The sequence below is a fragment of the Grus americana genome, chromosome 4 (assembly GCF_028858705.1).
Source record: "Grus americana isolate bGruAme1 chromosome 4, bGruAme1.mat, whole genome shotgun sequence".
Taxonomy (NCBI): domain Eukaryota; kingdom Metazoa; phylum Chordata; class Aves; order Gruiformes; family Gruidae; genus Grus; species Grus americana.
Genome location: NC_072855.1, coordinates 39299431 through 39322781, shown reverse-complemented (window position 1 = coordinate 39322781; position 23351 = coordinate 39299431). Strand labels below are relative to the sequence as shown.

The following is a 23351-nucleotide window of genomic DNA, read 5'->3' as shown; positions in this document are numbered from 1 at the left end:
AAAGACCTTTGAATGTAGTGATTATTGTTTGTTTTTTTTTCTTTTTCTCACTATCATTCTCTTATCTGAATCTTTCCATCTCATATATGTCCCTTCTAGGCTCCTGCTGCTTTGATTTCCTTTTCTGCCTCTGAAGTGTGGTATAAAATCACAGTCAAAACTTATATATAAATGTGCCGTACAGCTATTTAGGAAAAGTATAGCTATATTGAGATAGAAGGTCACTGTGGTAAGGAGAATTTGCTGGCTTTTGGATTAGATGTGAATTCAATTTTCAGGTTTTCACTATGGAGTCATATATTCAGCTTTTCTGCCCTGTGGAGTATGGTTACAGATTCAAGTACGTTCTTGATGGCTTAGGTGCTGCAGTGGTGCAAAATTAAGAAAACAAAGTACTGTTACATGTTCTCTCATGTTCTTCCTGATTTGTCCTCATATGTAGGGAACTTTAAAAGAAAATGCTCTAGTTGCTACAAATTTAAGCTTGAAACATTGAAATTGTATCTTTCTTTCAGTGTGAGTCATATGCATCATGAACATTATTTTCTTGTCACCTTAACAGCAAGACTTTCAGCAGGCATTGACAATATGTTTTTATAAAAATACAACTTCTATTTTACCCGTTCCTCAAAATAGGAATGTAGAAAAGCAGGTCAGGCTTTTGTTGAAGTTGGTGTTTGTGACTTAGTATCAAATGCTGGCCTTAAGCTATGAAAAACTCTTGTTTATGTGCCACTGATGTTTTCTGTTTATATTACATCTCTTGAATTTAAAGTAGAAACGTGTTAGTCAAAGAATATTGTGATCTTATTGTGAGATCTTACAAATATCTTTCTCTAAAGGAGATCTGAACTGCATAGCGGGTGCAACATCCAGAAATGGTGGCTTCATCTGGGATGTCCCAAAAGGCAAAATGATAACCAGATTCAGTGAGGTAAGATGAGTTTACATAATTTTTTTGTCTATATGAAATATAAGTTAGTCATTCCCTCTAGTGCCAATAAATAAAGATGAGTCTAAGTTCATATGTTTTTAAAAGGTGCTATGATAAAGAATTATGTGGGTACCAATTTATCTCTGAGGCAGAAGTACTTTTACTTCATCAGACTGGGTTTGTGACACGATAATGGTGAAACTCCAGATGGTCTCCTTTGTCTTAAAATTAGTCCTGTAGTGATACACAGCAAAAGCATAGCTGATTCTTTCTTAAACATGTAAAGGTATGTGGACATATAGACTTCAAACTGGGTACCAAAGTGTAAAATCATGTTCTGTATTTTTTAAACATATGGCCCAGAAAAAATTTTCAGTCCCTAAAGTCTAGACCAATACAGCTTCATTTTGCAGCACACTAAACAGTGTGCCTTATTTAGAATCTTGCCTTGTAGTACCTGAAATCTATACAAGCGTTTGCAAGTCCTGAAACAGTCGCATAATTGTTATTGGCAGAAGGAGCTGTTTAATACTGTGGTGTAGTATTCTATACTATTTTGTGTATTCTTCGTATGTAGCTGTAGTCTTCAGATTATACAGACATAATTAACTGTGGCATCTGCATCAGAGGATAAAGGACGCTGTTTAAGAAGACAGAGAAGGGGGCGGGGGGCAGCACAGAAAACAAATATACATACATCCTTTCAAGAGTTCCTGAGTTCTAGCACTCAGAAGATTTGCACTTCTGCTACTAAACATCTTTTCTCAAACACTTGTCCTGATACACACAACACTTAAATTTTCACATACCATAAATACAATTATTCATGCCCACTACCTTTTTTATTCCAACAAGTAGCTAACCTTTACTCAAGCTTCAGGTTCATATACTTATGGGTTGCTCATTTTTCAGTTTAACCCAGTTTTGTCTCTTGGATCCTGGAGAGTATGGCAGTTTTACTGTGTCTCTGTTCAGTCCCAATTTTTTGGACTTGGATTCTCAGTTATCCTAGCTATATTGAGGACTCATTATAATGTGGTTTTGTACAGTATACTTCACTGGGAGAAAAGGGCTGAAGCCCATAGGAGAATAAAATAAAGGAGTCAAGAGATGAGAGAAAAAAGAGGTGAATTATTTCTTATTGATAGGTATTTTGCATTTTTTGAAGCATGGAAAGAATGGAATCTTCTGCATTGCCTGGAGTCATAAAGATTCCAAAAGAATAGCAACCTGCAGCGGTGATGGATTTTGGTGAGTGTTACTGGAAGAAAAAAAATAATTGGTAAATCCACTTCTCAAGTCAGTAAACTTTGACAGTACTATCAATGATTAATTTTAAAGCTATTCTTACTAGATGATATTAATCTCCTGTATTTTTTAGAATATATTTTTCATGATTTTAAGAAAAAAATAAAGGAACTGTTTGCAAAAGGAATAGTGTCTAGGACACTCTGATAGTGAAATTAAACATTGATTTTTATGTAGCCAAGAGTATTTTTCTAGGTTTCTTATCTGTAGATGTGGAAGACAGTTTTCAAAAGCTATCCCACCGTACTTGTCTTAAGTTTTATTTATTTCTTTAAGTTTGTTATTTCAAGGACTAGGAATCACTATTTTAGAACAGAGCAATTGTAATTGTACTATCATAGGAGTATAATAGTTTATTTGTAAAAACTTGCAAGTGCCCATTGAGAACAAATTTGCATGTATTGTGTTCCAATACATTTTAAAAACCTTGCTCATTCTTTTCCTTTGCTACCTGTTATTGCAGTTCAAACATAACACGAGCATGAATTTCAGAAAACAATCAATCAAATTTTTTTTTTTTTCAATCTCTAAAGGTCTGTTTGTACTTTAAAGCCATAGCTACAACTTTAGATTTTGGGCTGTGAGGATTCTTTCAGGGAGGGGGGCACCACAGTGGACATCTTGACAGCCCCTCTGAAGGAACATGGACTCTGAAGTCCAATTAAATGTTTTGTTGGGAAATACATAGTTAGCCTTGTAGTTGAGGGGCTGTGGGAATAAAGATTTATAATTTTCTTTCTGTATACTTTTTTTTACTATCTGGCTTATTTGCACAGAGTCAAACGACTTTTGGATAGCCTACTCAGAATGCTTTTTTCCTTATAATATTACATTGTAATTGATTTCAGTATTATTCGAACCATTGACGGCAAGGTTCTTCACAAGTACAAACATCCAGCTGCAGTGTTTGGCTGTGATTGGAGTCAAAACAACAAGTAAGTGAAAATTAGCTGAAAGAATTTATAATATTTACTATTTAAATTTATTACCAATAAAGTAACACAAAATTATTTAGAATGTGATATTTACTGTGATATTAGAGCACTGAAATAGTTTCTGTTCCACAGTAGGATATGTCTTTACCAGCTCTATATTCCCAGTAGTATGTTTCATTGCCCAGCATGTCAATGTGTTGAGTAGGACAAGGACTACTTAACTTTCAAAAGAGGATCTTTTCATATTGATGGGAGGAAAAAAAAAATAAATCTCTGGCTAACTATATATTGGGGGGGGCGAGGGGGGAAAGCAAACATTCAATACCAGGAAAGGGGGGTTTAGATTAGCTTCCTTCTAATGACTGATAAGCTACAGATAAAGCAGGCAACTAAATACACTGTGATATATATTAATTTTGCAGATTATTCCTAATAACATGAGAACTTTTTGTCATAAAACAATTATACAGCACTTCAAACTATTAATAGTTGTGTTAGGTATTTGGTCAGACTGTAGTGCAAATGCCATTCCCTGTTGTGACTAATGGATCTTTATCAGTTTTTTTCTGATGTAGTGCATTTAATTAGTTTATCAATAATTGCATCATAAAGAGATAAAGGAGAAGCAAAAATAACATATTTTTAAATTACATTGCAAAATACACATCATATTTATTTTAAACTAAAAAAACGTAAGTACTTTCGATGATTGCAGTGACCAAAGAGTTTACTACTTTTATTTTGCAGAGATATGATAGCTACTGGTTGTGAAGATAAAAATGTTCGTGTTTACTACTTGGCAACCAGCTCAGATCAGCCACTGAAAGTTTTTACAGGACATACTGCAAAGGTGTTTCATGTACGGTGGTCTCCCCTGAGAGAAGGAATCCTCTGCAGTGGCTCTGATGATGGGTGTGTATTTCCGAACTATTAGACAACTTAAAATCTCAAGTAGGACTAACAGAGAAACTTAATATCTTCAGTCATACTGGTGCTGGCACCTTCAAAAACTCTGTGAATAATATAATAAGCTAAATCTCTGCCTTGTTCAGATTCAGACTGTAACTTTGTTGTTAGCTTAATACAGTATTTGTGCAGGAGGATAATTGTCACAACTGCTATAGCAATACAACTTTCCAAATGCTTTCCCAAGAGTAGAGTCAGTGACTGATACCTGTTACTCCCAGGAATGATACAAGGTGGATACCACATGCTTACATTAAGTCTAAAGATATGGGCGTAAGCCGTGCTCTTATTTGATGTCTTTCAAAAGTATAATTAAGTAGAATCTGTGGAGATTTTTAATGGGTGCTTCTGTTTTGTTGGGTTTGATGACATTTTTTTGGGGCATTGGCTCCAACCTCTTCTATTACAACTTCTATAAACATATTGCAAATAAACATAATGATAAATTTGAAGCTTAGAATATTGCTGAAGAGATAATCATATTTCAGTAGGTGATTTGATGGACATAGGTCTCTTTTATCCTGTTTCAGTACTGTTCGAATATGGGATTATACACAGGATACTTGTATAAATGTTCTTAGTGGACATACAGCTCCAGTACGGGGACTGATGTGGAATCCTGAAATTCCTTACCTTCTAATATCCGGCAGTTGGGACTATACAATTCGAGTCTGGGACACAAGAGATGGAACATGTTTGGACACAGTTTATGATCATGGTGCAGATGTATATGGTAATATTTTTTTTCTGTATTGAAATGCATTTTTAAATATTTTAAAATGTATAAAATAATTTAATCAAATTGGTTATTAGATAGACTTAATTATTTAATTACATTTTTAAATTTCCTGTCTAATAGGCTTAACATGTCATCCTAGTCGTCCATTTACTATGGCATCTTGCTCTCGTGACTCCACTGTGAGACTGTGGTCATTGACACCTCTCATAAACCCTCTACAAATAAATATTTTAGCAGATAGATGCTGGGATGAGATTATTGCTAATACAGGTAAGAAAACTGAATATAGCATTGTTTTAATTTTCTGTATGTTACTATACTTTTTTTTTTAAAATTTTCATATATAAATCTTTGTGTATGTTAGATCGTGCTGTGGAATCTGGTGCTCCTCCTTTGCTGTGTGGTAAAGTTTCCAGGGATATTAAACAAGAAGTGGAAAAACTGACAGGAAATCCTCGAGGAAAAAAACTAAGGTGGTTTTCAGAATGTTTTTCAGTAAGTATTCTGCAAACCTAAGGATGTTGTCAGTTTGCATGACTTTCTCTTCTGAAGTCAATCTCCAAAACTGAAATTTCTTTCTTCTCTACCATTTTTTTTCCTCCCTTTCTTAAGGGGAGACCCTGCTCAGAAAATATGCAGAAATCAATTCTATCTCTTAACAGTTCTGCATGTAAAAATGTCCATGACTGAATTGGTTTAGTTGCGAACACCAATTTTTGACAAAGTGAAATAGGTTAGATAATTTAATTTTCCATAGTAAAAGTTTGATTTGGCAAGAATTTTCTATTGAAGAAAATGAAAAGGCAGGTTTTATCAAACTACATTGGAGTTTTAAATTTTAATCCATCAAAGGGACACCCTCATTACAAATAAGGTTTGAACTGCCCAAGTTTCTGTGCCAAAACTGCTGTATTAATTTCTAGGAGCTGTAGATGTGGATGACCCATGCCCCAGTATTCATCTATTGCCTTTGCTCCATTGCACAGTAGTATTTCCTATAAATCACTGCAGCCTCTCAGTGCAATAGAGTTAAAAATACAAACTACAGGGTCACTGTGAGTGCTTACCTGCCTAGGAGCTGAACTTGAGGTAGAACAAGGACAAAAATTACCTGGAATTACAGCTTGTGTCAAGCACTGTTGTAATTTAAGTCAATACACTGATCTACAAGGATTTAGTCTATCCAAAATATTTGTTTTGATTTCTAGCTGGATTGAAGTGTATGATTTAAAAATGCTGAAAGAGTATTTCTCAATCACAAAACTATGGGGAGTCAAGTAAGAGCTTTAAGGGACTGTAAGAAGAGGGAATAGTCTTTTTGGTTTTGGTTTGGACTTTTTTTTTTGTTTTTCTTCCCCTCCTAGCAGGATCCTATACTGTCTACCAGCTCAGAAATAACTGGACTTCTAAACTTGTAATCCTGTTATTCTTAGAAAAGCTCCTTCAGGTCAAAGGTTTAATGATTTTTATTTTTTTTTTAAGGTTTTAATAACTCTCTTCTAGACCTCATTGAATGTTAAACCATTGTTCTAGTTCCACAGAAAGATTGATTAAAATGGTAGACCCAACAAAAATGCTTAAAATTTATTTAAAAAAAAAATTCACCTTGATAGCCTGTAAGATTTTGTGAATATGCAGTGATACTGTATGTGTCTATTTCAAGATTTAATATCAAGCTAGTAAACCAGATTGTGGCAGTCGAGCCTTGAAGTTGTTTTTTACCTTGCCCACACCTTTGCTTTACAGAAAATGGTAAACAAGTACTGGGGCAGCTCCTGCATCCCAGAAGCTGAATGTTGTTTTATACCAGCAGTAGCCACCAGATAGCTTGTAGTCCTCTGGGAGCAAAACGGAAAACTCTAATGGCGAACCCTCAACTCTGTCCACACATAACCAAATACTTACGTTCACAGATCTTGCTGTATCTTCACAATCGTTGAGAAGACTGAAGGAGTTGTAGTATCTTGAACTAATTCATATCTTCATAATAAAGATTCTAATATACTGAAATGGTCTGAAATTGTATTTCTTGGAATTGACTGACAAATGTTTTCCAATGTCTTTATAAGTTCAAGTTTTTCTCTTGAACATTACTGTAATACAACTCTCTTCTTCCTAACAATTTTAGCCACCAGGAGGCTGCAAAAATTTATGGGATTTAGTTGCTGTGATAAAAGGACAGGATGACAGTTTGCTTCCACAAAACTACTGCAAAGGAATTATGCATATGAAACATCTCGTTAGATATAGAATGGTAAGTGAAGCATTAACGGTATGTGAAAATGGTTGTTTATCCATACAGTATTTCGTTCTTTTTAAAAATAACATTTAATGCTTTACAGAGGGGTCACAATTTATTTCATGTCCAAAGATATTTGTGCAATATCAGTTCCCTGTGTAATACTGGTCTGTTAGAACAATAGCATCTAGAGAAGTCTGTGTGACTTCATGCATACTCAGTGTTAAAATGCTAGATTATGGTTTTTAACTAGAAAAGCATTTTCCAAAATAATGAAAAGAAATTGCAAAGCAAGCATCATTACAGCTTGAGCTATGAAGTGAGTTTGTCTTCCCTATTATATTACCATACTTTTATATTCAGCAAAGTCAAATTATTTGGTTGTATAATCATGAAGTTTGTAGTTATGTTAAGATGCAGGGGCAGGGGAGGTCATGTCTGAAAATAGAGGAGAATCAGCAAAAATGTGCACTGTAGCTGTCTGGAAGAAGTGGAAAAACAAGAACCTGTCATTAATACAGATATGCAGTTGAAGAGTGACTCTGATGTGAACGTGAAATGTGAAGTACTAGACTATAAACTTATTAGTAGCTGCGTATATGAATATGCAACTAGACATACAATTTGTGCAGAATATGGGGATATGTGTTTCTGTCAGGGACTTCTGAGGGATACTAAAGAATCCCATACTCTGACAGGGTTGGAAATAGAGGTAAAATAGCTATTGGTATGGATCAGGAAATGCGTAACTCCCCACCTGCCACTCCCAGGGCTAAATGCCTGCCAGGTATCACCTGGTTTGCTGTTGCAGGCTGTCTCTTTTATGAAATCACAGACTCTCAAGAGTCAGAAGGTATGTAGGACACTCTTTGATCACTTAAAGTTTTTTTTTGTTGTTTTTTTTTTTATTGGTGATATTAACTGTTAACATAGCAGAGCAGCTGCTATGAAGCTTGGGAGGGGTGTTTGTGTGTCCTAAACCCAATTTTCTCAGCCAGTTAGCCTGAGAAGAAGAAATTAATTCTTGACTCATGCAGTGCAAGCAGTCTGTTTATCCCTCCAACATAACTTCATGCATTTGTAACTCGGGTGACCTAGAGTAGCTACAGCAATTGCTGATCATTCTGTGGATTTGGATTAAGTGTTCGCATTAATCAAAAGCATTTTGTCCCCTTTTTTTGCTGACTCAGGATCTTGCTTGAGAGCTTTAAGAGAAAGTAGGGGTAAGGTTATGCTGGCTGCTTGTGTATGGCCGCTAATGCCATTTTTTCCTTAGGAAACTGGATAGTGGCATTGCAGCACCTAGACGTTTCAGGATGAAGTAGGGACCTAGAGCAAGTATATTTTTCTGTTTCTGGCAAACAGAGGGGATACACTGGAGTCTTCAGTGTGAAAGACATAGAGGTGCCAAGTGAAAAAGTAACATAGTTTGTTTTAAAAACACCAGATCCTTTGCCTTTTTCAGCAGCTGCCATTGGTCTACATTGCAGTTTACTTTGAAGAATGTGCAGTTTGTCTTCCATGTTCCATATATGGTATTGTAAAGCCATGAATAGCCAAACGCCATCTCGTGTGCATTGATGATAGACAGTTGAACTGAGAATTCTTGAAATGTGAAGTCCTTTTACTTTTTTTTTTGTTAAATGTAATCCTGTTGCAGCTTGTTTCTCAAACTCTGCCAGATGGAGAAATTTAGTCTTATTTCTTCAACTAATATGAAAATTGCAGTGGTTAGGTATATAAATCATTTATTGATCACATGGTTAAAAGGGTATGACAGATCAAGACACGGGTCGAGCCTACTCTCTTTATTCTTTCTTTATTTGGACAGCATTATAATGGTAATAAGTACAATTTCCAGCTCTGTATGGTTTATGTTCATAAATATTTTTTAAATTTAAAAAACATCAAGATTTTTATGAGGGACATCTGGGTGGATTACTATTACATATGAGAAAATGGTTGAGAAAAAAATTATTAAAAAAAGAGATTAAAGGAAGATAATGGAGGAAAACATATGTGTGCAACAAAACACTAACACAGTTACTTTAACAATATAAAGTTATCTGTAATCTCATTGTAAGATCTTCTAATTAGTTCACTGTAATCTCTTCCAATTAGCCTTTTCTCAAAAGGATTGTTTCTTAAATGGTAACTTTTATATGTCATTGTAATGTTTGACTGTAGTTCATTCTTAAGAAAACTTGTTTTCATCACAGAAAATTGTACTTTTACTTTTTTTTTTACTTTTTTTTTCCCCCCTCAGTCCAAGGCACAAGAACTGACAACAGTAAAAATGTCCAAGTTTGGAGGTGGTATTGGTGCACCAAGCAAAGAGGAGAGGCTTAAAGAAGCTGCAGAAATACATTTAAGATTAGGACAAATTCAGCGATATTGTGAACTAATGGTAGAACTTGGAGAGGTAAAACGTCAGAACATTATTGAAGAACAATAAAACATGAAGGTTTCTGAAAACCAGCTACCCTAGCAAAGATGGGATAGCAACAAAATGGGTCATAAGTCCAGAAAAGAGTAATCTTGCTCCATTTTTATATTATTTTTAACTATGCAGTCTAATGCATAGCTCATCCTTATTTAACCTCTTCACAAATTTATTTTTAATGGGAGAAACATGAAAACAGTTAAAAAACACAGCTGTTTCTCTAAATAAAATGGTCACGTTAAATGTATTGCTGTTTTCTTCTAGTGGGACAAAGCGCTCTCAGTTGCACCTGGTGTATCGATGAAATATTGGAGGAAATTAACGCAAAGGTAAGGTAATAAAAATATGATGCTGAATTGTAGGTTCTGTCCACAGACAAGTAGGAAGGATGGATACTAATATCAGTTGTACTTGGCTTTTTTTGCAGCATTCTAGTGATGTTACTTTTTGTTCAGTAACCTTTGGGATGGAACTGTTGGGGTTTTCAACAATGACTTTGTGTACAGGAATCAAATTAAAGGGTTGAGCATAAATAACAAGTTTAACTGAAAACTCTTTAGTGCAGTATCCACAGTTTGCAAGTCTTCTGAGGTCTTGAAAGGCAAATGGGTTTCAATGAACTTTATATGGCTTCATCTAATACCTATACCATAGAGATAAGTTTAATGATCAATTATATATGTAGATCGTTCTTGTTTGTTTATTCAATTGTTTAATTAGGAGAGCTGATCAGTTAATTCAGGAAGAAAACGATGATGTCATCCCATACTGTATAGCTATCGGAGATGTGAAGAAACTAGTTTCTTTCTTTACTTCAAGAGGCCAGCTTAAAGAGGCGCTGCTTGTCGCACAGGTATTACTACGTATAACAGTGCAGGAGATGTGTTTAGCTATTCCTTTCTAACTCTGAAGATGACAAGCATATTTAAAAGGCTAGCTGTGTTCACTTTTGCAATATGGCTAATGATGCCCTACTCCTTACTTACGTATCCTATTGGCCAGATTTTATGCAGACATCATAAGAAGGTATCTCGTGCTTACAGATTTTAAGCCTGATTCTTCTATATTGCAATCAAATGCCCATAATGAAAACTGATGTATATGGTTTTGGCTGAAGTAGAAAATTAACCTGATTTTAGCAGTCAGTATTGCCCTTGACGTCTAAGACATGTAGGATTTCTCTTGCATTTCTACTGAGGTCTTGGTTATACTACTTCCTGTAGAATCTTTGTGTGAAACTGCTCAGTTGCAGTAGTAATCAATATAGGAATTCAAACTTTTAAATGAATGCAAAAAAGCACAAGAAATTACCAAAAGTATGTATCTTCTGTCTGCTTCCTAATGTAAACACAAGTTTAAAGGGCGCACAATACATGCGAGACTGATACTTTTCACTCTTTCTCACTGTTTCTTTATCCTTTTTGAGTAATTTATGCATACTTAACATAGTTTATTTAACAAACTATCAAGACTTGTCCCTGGTACATTCTGTCATTCCTACCTGTCCTTGAAAGTTCAATTGCCTTCAGAGGTAAGAACTTCAATAATACCTGTGAATTTATCCTTTAGAAATTGTGTGTCTGTATGTTGTTGTTCTTCTAATAGTTGTGCAGAGATTTTAACTTTGAGGTATGCTTAAATTTAACAAGTTATAATGTTTAAACCTTAAAGCTTTAGAATGATCTTCATTTTTCTTCTGAGAGACACATTGCAGGGGTTGCTTTTATTACAATTCATAGAGTAGTCTTTGTCTCAAAGGTTTAATCAGATAATATTAAGCAATAAAATAACAGGACATTTTTTCACTTTTAACTGAGCCCTGAGTTTTAATGTTGTTATCCCAGCTACACCTTAAAGCACATGAAAGAATTGCCTTTTAACCCACACTGATGACTTCTCATTTAATGTTAGAAATAATTTATTGCCAGACACAAAAAAGGTTCAGCTTATGCCACAATGTAAACCTTTCCAGATTTGCTGGTATACCTACTGAGAAGTGTCTATGGAGTTCATCCTTCACTCATAGCCACTTGCTCCTAAGGGTGTAAAAATCAAGGTGGTAGCCCTCACTATCCATTTTAAATGTATTCAAATGCTGGAAAAATGCTGTACAAATTCATAGGAAGGAAGAGGTCTCTTGCTTCTGTAGAATTTCTTGTATGACTGGCTAAAACTGGGCTAAGATTTAGCTATAAGTAAGTTCTTTGGTTTAAACATTTCCTTTATTATAACTGGTCTTTAGAAGGATTTCTATAGATCTTAATTTATTTTTTTTATGTTGTTGAAAAATCACATTTCATATTCATTTTGGTTGGTGCATGAATTAATCCATTTTTTTTATTCACCTCTAGGCAGCTTGTGAGGGAAATATACAAATGTCACCACTCTCCACAACAAGTGGATATTCAAATTCTGATGGAAACAATACAGATGATTATAACGAGTAAGTTGTTCTAGTTTACATCTAATGCCTCATTTCAGTGCAGAATGTAAAGTCATGAAGGGAGACAAACCTTAGTGGTATAATTTGGCATCAGCAATGTAAAATTTGACAACAAAATGTTACATCTTCTGCTACGTAGTTGATAGAGTTACTAACTGATGCTACAGTGAATAATTCCCCCATTGTGCTGCCTCCTAGCACCAAATGGGTCTTTCCATGTATTATAAAGATTCTTGTCATTTGCTTGGTTTTTTAAGATGCATTCCTATGCACTTTAATATGCTACATGTTTAATCATATTTACTTAGAACTTTTGGTAAATTGAGAAAGATCTAGCATTAACAAGTATCTGTGAGACTCTGTTTTATGCATCTTCTCCTGAAGCTTCACTGTTTATCATCAGTGAAGTTTTGGACAATGTACACTAATGGCCCTATTTTCATTGTCTGTGCTCATAAAAGAAACCATGCATCTTTCTTATTTAGAACTACTGAAAAGCCTGAATCACACTGTCAAGTTATATGTGTAGTAACGAAAGTAATTTGGAGGCTGTGTAGTTACTGCATTTGCACTTGCAGTTTTTGAGCAATTGGATATTTATGCAGGCTTCACTGGTACAGAATGAATATTCAAATATTTGATTTTTCTTCTGTCAGTCTGAAGAGACATTTCCATCTTGAGATAGATTTTGAGAAACTGATCCACCTGAATACGCACCAACATAATTGGTGGATGAAGCTCAAACTGCATTTTGAAAGCTAGTGGTGTCATTATCTGTAACTCAAACATAGAAATTTTAGGGTACAGAAGGAAATGTGGTGACTTCTATATAAATTAAGAGCCAAAGAACTCCAACCTTTTAGTGACCTTGCAGAACTAATGTTTTGTTTTTGCAGACTCCTGCACAAGGTCAGTAAAGAACTGGCAGAATGGTATTTCCAGGATGGCCATGCAGTGCTTGCAGCATGTTGCCATCTGGCTGTTGAAAATATAGAGGTAATTTTTTTTTTCTATTTAACTATGGAAAGGCCAACTTCCTTTTTACATCTCCACACAGTAACTATTTTTTTAAAATGTGTGTACCACATTCTAAAATGTATTACTTAGACTTGGTATTTCCTTTGTATATATTCATATAGAGAGTTTGATCTTTACAATATTGAAGTTAGTAGCAAAACTCCCCTGAGTCTGTTAAATTACTGTTTATGGTGACTCAAAAGACCCATTCAGAACTGGAACTCCATTGTGCTACAAAAGATGCAATCTCTGCCTTGAAGAATTTGCAGTCTAAATGGTGAAGTTAATAGGGGAAAAAAACCCCTACCCCTCAGCACAAAAGTAGGGCTGACACGTAGGAAACCTTTTTAGGTTTTAATTTTGTTTGTAGTTTTGCAAATTGTTTATTTTCCTCATTCTCTCTGGATTTTGTTGTTGCTGACCCAACATGTTCTTCCTCCTTTATCCCCCAAAATGAGTAAAATTCCATCTTAATGAGCTGTTCAGAGAAAAAGCAATTATCAGTTAATGCCTGTATTTTAAAATAGACATGTTTCAAGTTGTTTTGTAGTCTCTTACTCTTTAATATTCTTCTATGCCTATCAGCATCTCCAGTTGCCCAGAAAGGGTAAAAACAGGAGATCCTTCCTGGTTTGGTTGTCTGGTTTTTTTGAGTCTCCTTTCATCAAAAGAGAGGGAAAATATGTACTCTGAAAGTTAGCGCCCTTACTTAAGCCTAGGAGGAATTGCTATCATGTATTTTATGTATATGTAACCCCTTTGGTTAAATAAAGGAATGATTCTGCTAAAGGAAATGGATTTGGTTATTTAGAAACTCATTAACACATGGTGCACAATTATTGAGTCATTCAAGAGACCTAAATTTTATAAAGTTGCTTTAGTTAATGCATATTTTTTCCTTCTGTAAAAAGCAGTCTCATAAATGAATGTAATATGCTCAACATGGTGAATCCCCCAGAATGCCTGTGTCCCTTAATGATATAATTTTTTCATTGAGCAAGCTTGCGATGGCAAACCTGATTCGTGGAAATGAACTGGAGTTGGCAATCAGTGTGGGTACTGTCTTAGGAGAAAGTGCAGCACAAGCAACACATTATGCCCTAGAATTACTAGCAAGAAAATGTATGACAGTAACAACATGGTAAGAATTTCTTAATCCAAAGAAGATTTTTTTTTCCCCTGACAAAATGATAAAGATGTTTCATTCTGAAACTTATAGACACCAAACCACCACTGGCAGATAGAATAAGAATTGCTGCTTGAATAAGAATTGCTGTATTAGACCTTTGAAGCACAGGGCATACAAATGTTCTGCTCTAATCTCAAAATACATTATGTATGCATTGCAAATGAGAGAAGAGTCGTTAGCAAACAGTATGAAACCTGCTGAAAAAAACCTACATACTTGGGCAATAGGTAGCATAGTACTGAGTGAAAATGCCTGCTTCAGACAAAGTAAAGCTAGAATTGAATTATAAAGTCAAAAGGAACAGAAGCTTAAGCAGGATCTGTGAAGTGATTTTTTTTTTTTAAGTACTTGCTTGAAAAATATGAAAACCTAAGAGACTGAGGAATTATTTTGTATTGGGAATACAAGACAGGTGACAAGATTTAAGGGTGAAACAAGATTGCTACTTAATTCTGCAGTAGGTCATTTCCCTGTTGCATACAGGGGAAACTGCTAAATTTTCTTTTCCTCCTTGTAGTGGTTTTACCTTGAAGGATACAGTTTTGGTCTGTGTTTTATCTACCTATGAAAAGCAGAAAATAATTTTAAGGTATATTTGGCAGCAGTACAGGTGTTTCAGAATTAACATTTCATAGAAAATGTGTGCTTAAACAGATATTGCAATTGAGCATCAGGTTTTTTGTTACAGTTGGTATTTGCTTAAGCATCTAGAGGTAGCCTGAGAGAAACATAATGGAACTCCTCTCTACAGAGCATTTAGCCTTAGACAATGAAGTGGTGTAGAAAAAGATAAAATAAGAAATGAATGATTTACTGCTTTGGTTTTTGCAATGATTTAGCATGTCTGCATTGCACCAATTCTAACAAGGCTGTTTATACAGTGTATATTTTTTCCAGTTCCATAACAAAAGCTTGTTCTGATCTTGGTGCTGTAACAAATACTTATAATAGTAGGGCATTTACCTGTATGTACATAAAACTTCTGCAGACTTACAGCATGTGTACACTGAAGTCTACGTGGGTATACGGAATAAAATTTTAAATTGGCGTACTGCATATTGCCCAAGTATACATCTGGATTTGTCAGTGGGTTTCATATGCTATCCTGAACACCTATTACAGGTACACCCTGCAATCCTGGATTCTAATTTGCAGCCATTGCAGAATATTTTTCTACTCTGTAGGAAAAGATCAGGTATTCCTGAATCTCTTAACATGGAGCTACTGGCACAGCAAAATCCCCTTGGTCCACTGCATGTATAAGATCATGTATGGGGAAGCTGGAGTTCAAGGGCCTCTGATATTTGAATGGCTCCCTTTTTTGGTTTTACTGGTTGTTATGCTTAGGGATATCCATCAATTGGAAACATTTCATTGTAGAGACAAACTTACTTGTAGATACTTCAGGGAGTGCCAAAAGGACCTTGATGGGTTAGTAATGAAATCAGTTATTGGTGGAATGTTTTTTGAGGTTTTGTCTTTTTTTTTTTTCTTGGATTTTATATTTTAGAGCACTTCTAAAAATATAAAATCCAAGCAAAAAGGTCAAAACTTAAACATTCATACCCTTCCCCATCTTTCCAAATCTACAGCCTTGGGAAAATGTATGAGTCTTTAAGAACACCATTTTCATTTTAATTATGTTTAGCACCTAAACACTGTTAAAAGCAACTTTCTGCTATTCAGAAGGCTAGTGGTATTCTACTTGAGATGCTGAGTCTGCATATGCAGTATTCAGTCACTTGATTTTGTTCTTTTTACTGACAGTGGTTTCAGTTTGATTCTTAAAAAAACATTCCAGGTAACACAATTTGTAGACCATTATATGAAGGCTTCTTTGGATTTTTTTTAAATGAACATTTGATTTCAGTTTTTTGGCTGAGCAATTTCTACTCACTTTAAAAAAATATTTAAATTGCCTATGAAGATGAGTACCTGTGAGTAACTGATCTTGAAAATAGTTTAAGAACTTGTGAAATATACTATATACTGAATGAGCCTTTCTATTTCTTGGAAAAGCGGCTATTGCATGGTAATAGTGTAACAGATTTTTCCAAAGACCTTTTGGCATTAGCTTCTTTAGGTTGTCAAAAGGCATTGGAAAGATTTTGTTGTTGTTGTTAAACAAAATTGGTTAACCTGACCCTTAGATCTGCTGGTGTAGTTTAATTATTTTCTATTAGATTTTTCCTCTGTAAAGTAAGAATACAAACCAAAATTTTGTTCATTACTGTTTCAATGTCTTCTTTTTAGCTTTCCATCACTTGGATACAGGTATTTTGCTTGTTTATAGAAAGAGAGATTTGAAAAGCTTGTGACTTTACTAATGCTAAAAATAAGCTTAAACTAAGTGGTCTAATTTTTTAATTATGATCAATACTTGAAAGTGGGATAGAAAGCAGTTGCAAATATTGGACAGTAGCTTACTTGAACATTTTTAAGACAAGGACCACATTCTGAAAATCCAGGGCAACTCAGTAGACTTTTTGCCTTACACAGGGGCAAGTCGATTTTGTGAGTCACAGGACAAATGATGTCTGCATGAGTAGAAGAGTCACAGAACAACTGGAATAACCAGTCATTAAAAGCTCAATAGAATAATTGTTTCAAAATAACTTATTAATATTTACATTTGTTCCCTCCAGCTGCTTGTTGTGTTGAGGGGGTAACAAATGGTAAAAAAATAGGAATATAGAAAAAAAAAAAAGTTAGGAATAGAAATGTCAGGTTGCTAAAACAGTTTTCCAAAACACAGTTTTCCTTTCAGAAGGGTGAAAATAGGTATCACATTCTTTCCTTGTATAATCTCTCTTTTTTTTTAATGTCACAGAAGCGCTAGCCATTCTCGATGACTGAGAGGTGCTTTTTGCCGATGTCATGGAACTCTAGAAGCCTGGAAGTTTGAGGATGGTTTCATGACACAGAGCCACATTAACATCTTTCCTTCTTTCAAATTAGATAGGTCCTACTCTTCCTTCCCATCCGTGCTCACATATTCTTCCATTTCATTTTGAGGTGGTTCTGATGCTTGAGGATTGCACAGCTGTAGCTGTTTAATTCAACCAACTAAAGCAATGGAAAATTAACACATGACTTCTCAAAAAAGATTAATAGATTAAGCCTCATTTATTGCACCAAAATAGTCTTAGAGACTGAGGTTGCTTCTGCTCTTCTCTGGAAATAATAGCTTTTTTCAGAAAACCCTTTGTTATAAAAGGAATGTAAAAGAGAAAACAGAGTTTCCTCCCATTGCAAACCAGCAAGAGTAATAACATTCATCTTCTGTTTGTGCAGGGATTTAGCAGCTGATCTTCTTATGATGATTCCTGATAATAAACTGCAGTTAGTAAAACTATGTGCTTTTTATCCTGGATGCGTAGCAGAAATAAATGACCTGCATGAAAAGGTACAATGAAAAAGAATTTACCTGAATGCTATGAAGAGGTTATGTATTGATTTGTTTACTAATTTCAGAAAATTTAAAACCAAATAAATCTGTAAAATGAATTTGTCACACTCTTATATGTTACATGTTCATTTTTGCTCTTTTAGTCTTCATTGACTTTATTTTCTGTATTGCACAAGAAGAACTTTAGTTCTTTAATTTTACTCTGTGTAGTCTTTCTATGACACAAGGTACTTCCTGAAGTAGCTTATGATCTTCAGAGTTACCTATCAGTATGATGTATAACTTCATCACCACTAAAGTGCAGCCTAATCATGTCTTGGCAGATCAGCTTTCTGTACTATCCTGAATTGTTTTACATCTTATCTCTGTAATGTCCTTAAATCCTCCCTTTCCCCTTCAGCAGCAGAAGGGTCTGCTCCACTAACTCCCTTAATGTTCAACTTGGACTGCACATCTATTAAGCAATAGTTCACAAAAACATTAGCAATGGAAACTGATACTGCTTAAATAAAGTTACAGAACCTTCTCCTCCTGTGTTGTTCTCTGATGTAGATGGCTTAATGCACATTATATGCAAGTGTGCCCTTGAAACAATGACTCTTCTTTCAGAGAGAGTTTGATCTTATTGTTAGGTGCGAACTTCAATATTTCTCGGCATCTTAGAGAATTGCTTGAACGTGACAATGATTCTTTGGCAAAATCTTTGTTTTCCAGTGCAATCTTCCTGATGTAGAAGAATGTATGCGATTGGCAGAGACAATTCAGGCAGATGGGGATATATTTGAAACTATAAAGTACTATCTGTTAAGCGCAGAACCTGAAAAGGCTCTCCCTATTGGCATTCAATACGTGAAAGGTAGGTACTTGGATGAAGAAACCTTTTAAAGCATCAGTCATTTGTATAGCTTGTCTCTTGAGATTTTGTTGTTTCTATTTTTCAACAGAACAACTTTGTGGCTCAGATTGGACTTTAGATTCAGTCTGTCCATATCTTGATCTGCTAAGTTACATACGCACTGAACGATTAGTGTTGCATAAATGTAGTGAGTGAGTATATTTTCTTTACTTTTAGAAGTGGAAGTTTCATTACAGGGAACTTTTGGAATTAAAAAAATACATGTGCACACTGTTAGTATAATTTTTTGTTTACCAGAAGACGGGTACAAAAAAATTGCAACAAGCAGGCTAGTTCCTAATCTAGAGAACAGAATGTGGAATTTTCCTAAGTTTTCAAGGTTTAGCAAGAAGAAAAAAGATATTTTACTGCTTCTTTCTTTGTGGGGAATTTACAATGGGTGAATCAATGTTGGTCCCATTTGAAGAATCTGATTTTGAGCTGATCAGGTTTCAGCTTCCTGAAAAAAAAGAGCAGTGGTACCACACATAATATGGTTTTTTATGTCAAAGTGTTAAGGAAATTTGAGCTGTCATTCTCAGAATTAACTCTAAAATAGTTGGATAACTGTGGTTCACCTTTATGACAGGGAGCTGCAGCTAGGCCTGAGTGCCTGCGCAAGTGTGCATGTGAAGAACTAAAAGGAGCAAAAAGCTCAACATTTATCCGTGGCCTGTGGGGACACTTGGTGAAACTGAAGTCCGCACTAATATGTGGGGCAATTTTATTTACATTTGGAGTTTTATCACGTAAGAGATGAGTGATACTGTTTTTGTAACTTTACATGATTGTGCTTAATAACTGTGTTGTATATGCTATTTAAAATTTAGTAATTGAGATCAATATATAGCAGATTGAGTCTGTTTTAATGATTACATTACACAGAAAGTAAGCATAATCAGCAAATGTATATTCTTCACAAAAGATGGATGGTTAAATTAGGTTTTAAAATTATAATTTGAATATGAATTTGGTTTAATGTTTTTGCAAATGCTTGTTAATGATTAATACTTTTCCATTTATAGGTTTCGGAATGAGTTGCTGATTTTATGTGGTTACGTTGGGGCTTTGCTTGCTATCAGAAGACAGTACAATAGCATTGTACCTGCACTTTATGAGTATACAAGGTAATATTATGTTTTCAGTAACACTGAGAAATCTCAGTCCCTATTACGGTGTATGCCAATGCCTAACATTCCCAGGCTTTGATACACTTGACCTAGCCCACTTAGTCTGGCCTAGTCCTGCCCACTTGACCCAGTTCAACCCCAGCCAGTCACCTGACTTGAGCTCACCTGACTAGGCTCACTTGACTAGACTTGACTGACCTGAACCAGCTCAGCCTGACCCAATTGACTTGACTTGTGCTCACCCACTTAACTTAACCTCGCTCACTTCATATGACCTGTCTTGGCCCACTTGATGCAACCAGACTTGGTTGACTTGACCCAGCCCACTTGACTTGACCAGAGTTGGCTTTAACCCAGCCCAATCCGGCTTGGCCAAACTTGAACAGACCAACTTGGATTTGAATGGAGAAAGATTAAGATCAATAATCTTTGTCTTATCTGGTAAATAAAATAGGCTTACATACAATACTTTAGTATTCCTTCCTCAGAGTATAACCACGATTGTTTAGTTTTTCTGTCTGGTTTGGTAACAATACTACTATCCAGGTAATTTCTGTTTCTCCCTCACAATTTGGGACTGTCAAATCCTTTTGGGACTGTCAAATCCTGATTTGCTGGGTAGCATGGTCAGCTCCAAGTTGTCACTGATTTCATAGTTCAAACTGTGTTGGTGGTGTTCTAGCTGTTACTGCTCCACTAGCTGCTTTAACTGACCACTGTAGCTTTGCTAACAATTTCAGCTCATTTATTTCTTCATCAAGAATAAATGTTGCATATATATTGTCCAGTCCTTTCAAACCTTACTAGAATTGTGAGCTTTCCTACACCTTCTGATATTTTATCAGAACTCCCTACAAGCCATTGTTGAGACTCAGTTTGTGATACTTTGGCTGTCAAGCTTTATGTTTTCCTGGGATTTAAAGAACCACAGAACAATATTACTCTAAGTTTGGTTTGGTTTTTTTTTTTCCTCAGATTGCCCAATATTTTAATAGATTTTTAGGTTCCAGCCTGTCTTGAACTGGACAGTTATATGCTTAAGCTGTATATCTTTAATGCATCCCAGCACAAATGGAAGCTTGATGAATTAGGTCAAGTAGTAACTGTCCCTTGTATTATATTTTTATAAATAAAAAATGGATTGACTTGCAAGGGTTTTGAAATGGTTTTCCACAAGTGATCAGGTGAAACAAGGCTGTCCCAGAACGTGCATTGAACCATGTTACTCTAACTGTATTTTTATCATATCTACTGCTATATCTACTATATATAGGCAAAATGGTCCCTTAATTTTCGTAAAGTTGTCATTGCTAAAATATAAAGAAAAAAATAGAGCTAATTAAAGACAAGCTTAAATAAGAAGGTGTAAAATCAAACTTAAATGAAAAGGTATACTTTTATATTTAGTAATTTAATATTTCTAAGGTTTAATGTAGTGATTATCATGAAGGATCAATTCATTTTTGTAAATTTCCATATCCAATCAAAAATAGTTTTATAATACTACTATCTTGTTTTTCTTTTAAGAAAATATTCATTGTTGGAATTAATTTTGACTTTAATTATTTGCATTCCTTTTCAGTCAGCTTTTAAAAAGACGGGAAGTATCTGTACCTTTGAAAATTGAACAGCTTTCTGAGGAACTAGATGCATGGAGAGCTTGTACTCAATTCAACAAGTAGGTGGAAAAATCTAAAATTACCATGAATGAGACTATTAGTACTTAAATGTTTAGTTGTAAATACAGTATTTATTTCCTTGGTAAAATCTGAATATGAATGTAAAACATAAGTACTTTGTGGCTCTTAATTTCTAACACAAATTAAGATGTATAGTTGAAAAACAAGTGTGTTTTGTTCATAGGCCGACTGATGAATTGCCATGCACCCCACCATCTGAATTGCAGAGGACGGTGTATTCGATGCTCATATCACGAATAAAAGAGGAGCCTCTGAAAGGAATGGTTGGGCCAGACTATGTCACTGGATCAAATCTTCCCAGTCATTCAGATGTTCACATCTCTTGTTTGACAGGGCTAAGGATACAGGTACGGTTTCAGGCATTCTTTCTCAGTGACAGCATTGACTATCTGTGAGGTTGCCATAAATCTAAGGTCCTTCCCATCATTTGGGAGGAAAAATGTTTTCCCTGTTGTCACACACAGTAGCAGAAGTTAGAGGACAACTGCTGACGACATCTATATAAGAAAGGCTATGTAGAAGAATTGTCCAATCAAATAATTGCCTAGTTTCCCAATTCAAATTGTATTAATTTCCATGGGAAGGACAGATTTCCTTTGCCAAATGTTCTAAAGTGCAGGTAACTTAATCTCCTGGGTTTTATTCAAGCTGTGGTGTGGTAGCAGGCAGTATTTATTTTCAACCACATACTAACATTATTCTGTTGTTAATATTTATCATTATGGAAATGCATGCTATAAAACTTGTAATTCATGATTAATTAAAACCCAATATTTGAAGACTAAATATTCAAATATATGTATTCATCACTCACATAGAGCTTAACAATCAAAAAGTACTAATCCTTATAACACCTCTTGGGTATAGGTTGTTATTTCCATAAAAGGAAAATTGACGGAGCCTGAAAACACTGCTCTCAGGCTCCTGTCTCCAGACAGTGCCTCGGTGTGAATTTACTCTCTTACATGAGGCTAAGTCTGTTTCCTCTGTCCAGTGCAAGATGCCAGCCCAAAGAGTAACAGTGTTGCTCAGGGATTAAGAGGGATGGTTTTGCATCAGAAATTGGAGATTGCAAAACGCTAGCGGGATTTTTGAGGTAAACAAAATTCACAACTGCACACTATCTAGTGTAAAGAAAACTTGGTGCCAGCACTTGCACATTAGACCAATGGTCTCTTGCTATGCTCTCAACACTTGCTTAGAATCCGTTCAACAAGAATAGCAAATACAGTATCACTGCCTTGTCATCTACAATATCCTTATTTCTGGATCAGTGAACATTAGGAGTCATTGCTTTAGGCATGTAGAGCAACTCACAAATCACTTAGTTAATACTGAGGTATAGCCTAATTGCTTGGGTTTACAAGTTTTAAGTAGCAGAGTTCGAAGAGCATGGCTCTTTAAGAAGGCACTTAAACTAAATTGCGGCTTTGAGATCATATTTTGTTAAATGAAGAAATTGGCAAATAGCTCTTCTTCCATCAGATAAACTAGTATTTTGTCTTTCTTGCTTTCCATAGTGTACATTTGAAATTATTATGCAGACTGCATGTAGACTGTATGTTTTCGAACAATTCATGAAGGCATGGTGTTTTTGTAGATTGGGAATTGCACAGATCAGCGCAGGTAGTGACAGATACAATGAAATATGTACAGTACTCTGAAATAACACTTGTTATCTCAGACTCTAATTCAGGCTAAATTTAACTCTGGAATAAATGACAAACTTATATAAAATACTACAATTATTAAAAAACTAAAAATTCAAGACTTATGAAATGTTGGGTCTCCAGATTTTGGAACACAACAAGTTCACTGTATTTATAATGTGTAACTATTATCAAAGCTTTAAGGTGGTGGGGTACAATTTTTGCACGAATGTAGATGATAGTTGTAAATCAGGCTTTCATGTCCTACTTAGATAAACCAAACTGTGCTCTCTGTTGCGGTAGCCTTTACACAATACACGTGTACTTTCTTTTTCTTTCCCTTCCCAAACACTTT

At 35.1% G+C, this 23351-nt stretch overlaps 1 protein-coding gene across 3 annotated transcripts in view; it reads left to right on the top strand.

The window, feature by feature from the left end:
• Window positions 1-23351, top strand: part of WDR17 (WD repeat domain 17) — a 59589-nt gene that overhangs the window by 33796 nt on the left and 2442 nt on the right. For 2 of the 3 annotated variants that reach the window (XM_054824765.1, XM_054824763.1), the window contains 21 exons: window positions 843-934; window positions 2103-2185; window positions 3091-3177; window positions 3925-4089; window positions 4674-4876; window positions 5003-5152; window positions 5247-5377; window positions 7011-7136; window positions 9388-9543; window positions 9829-9893; window positions 10285-10417; window positions 11916-12007; window positions 12904-13003; window positions 14026-14165; window positions 16467-16487; window positions 17508-17619; window positions 18337-18478; window positions 18567-18669; window positions 19543-19644; window positions 21230-21325; window positions 21511-21694. In XM_054824765.1, coding sequence (XP_054680740.1) covers window positions 843-934; window positions 2103-2185; window positions 3091-3177; window positions 3925-4089; window positions 4674-4876; window positions 5003-5152; window positions 5247-5377; window positions 7011-7136; window positions 9388-9543; window positions 9829-9893; window positions 10285-10417; window positions 11916-12007; window positions 12904-13003; window positions 14026-14165; window positions 16467-16487; window positions 17508-17619; window positions 18337-18478; window positions 18567-18669; window positions 19543-19644; window positions 21230-21325; window positions 21511-21694 — 2483 coding nt within the window. The remainder of the gene's footprint in view (window positions 1-842; window positions 935-2102; window positions 2186-3090; window positions 3178-3924; window positions 4090-4673; window positions 4877-5002; window positions 5153-5246; window positions 5378-7010; window positions 7137-9387; window positions 9544-9828; window positions 9894-10284; window positions 10418-11915; window positions 12008-12903; window positions 13004-14025; window positions 14166-16466; window positions 16488-17507; window positions 17620-18336; window positions 18479-18566; window positions 18670-19542; window positions 19645-21229; window positions 21326-21510; window positions 21695-23351) is intronic. The other variant, XM_054824764.1, reaches the window with a different exon arrangement.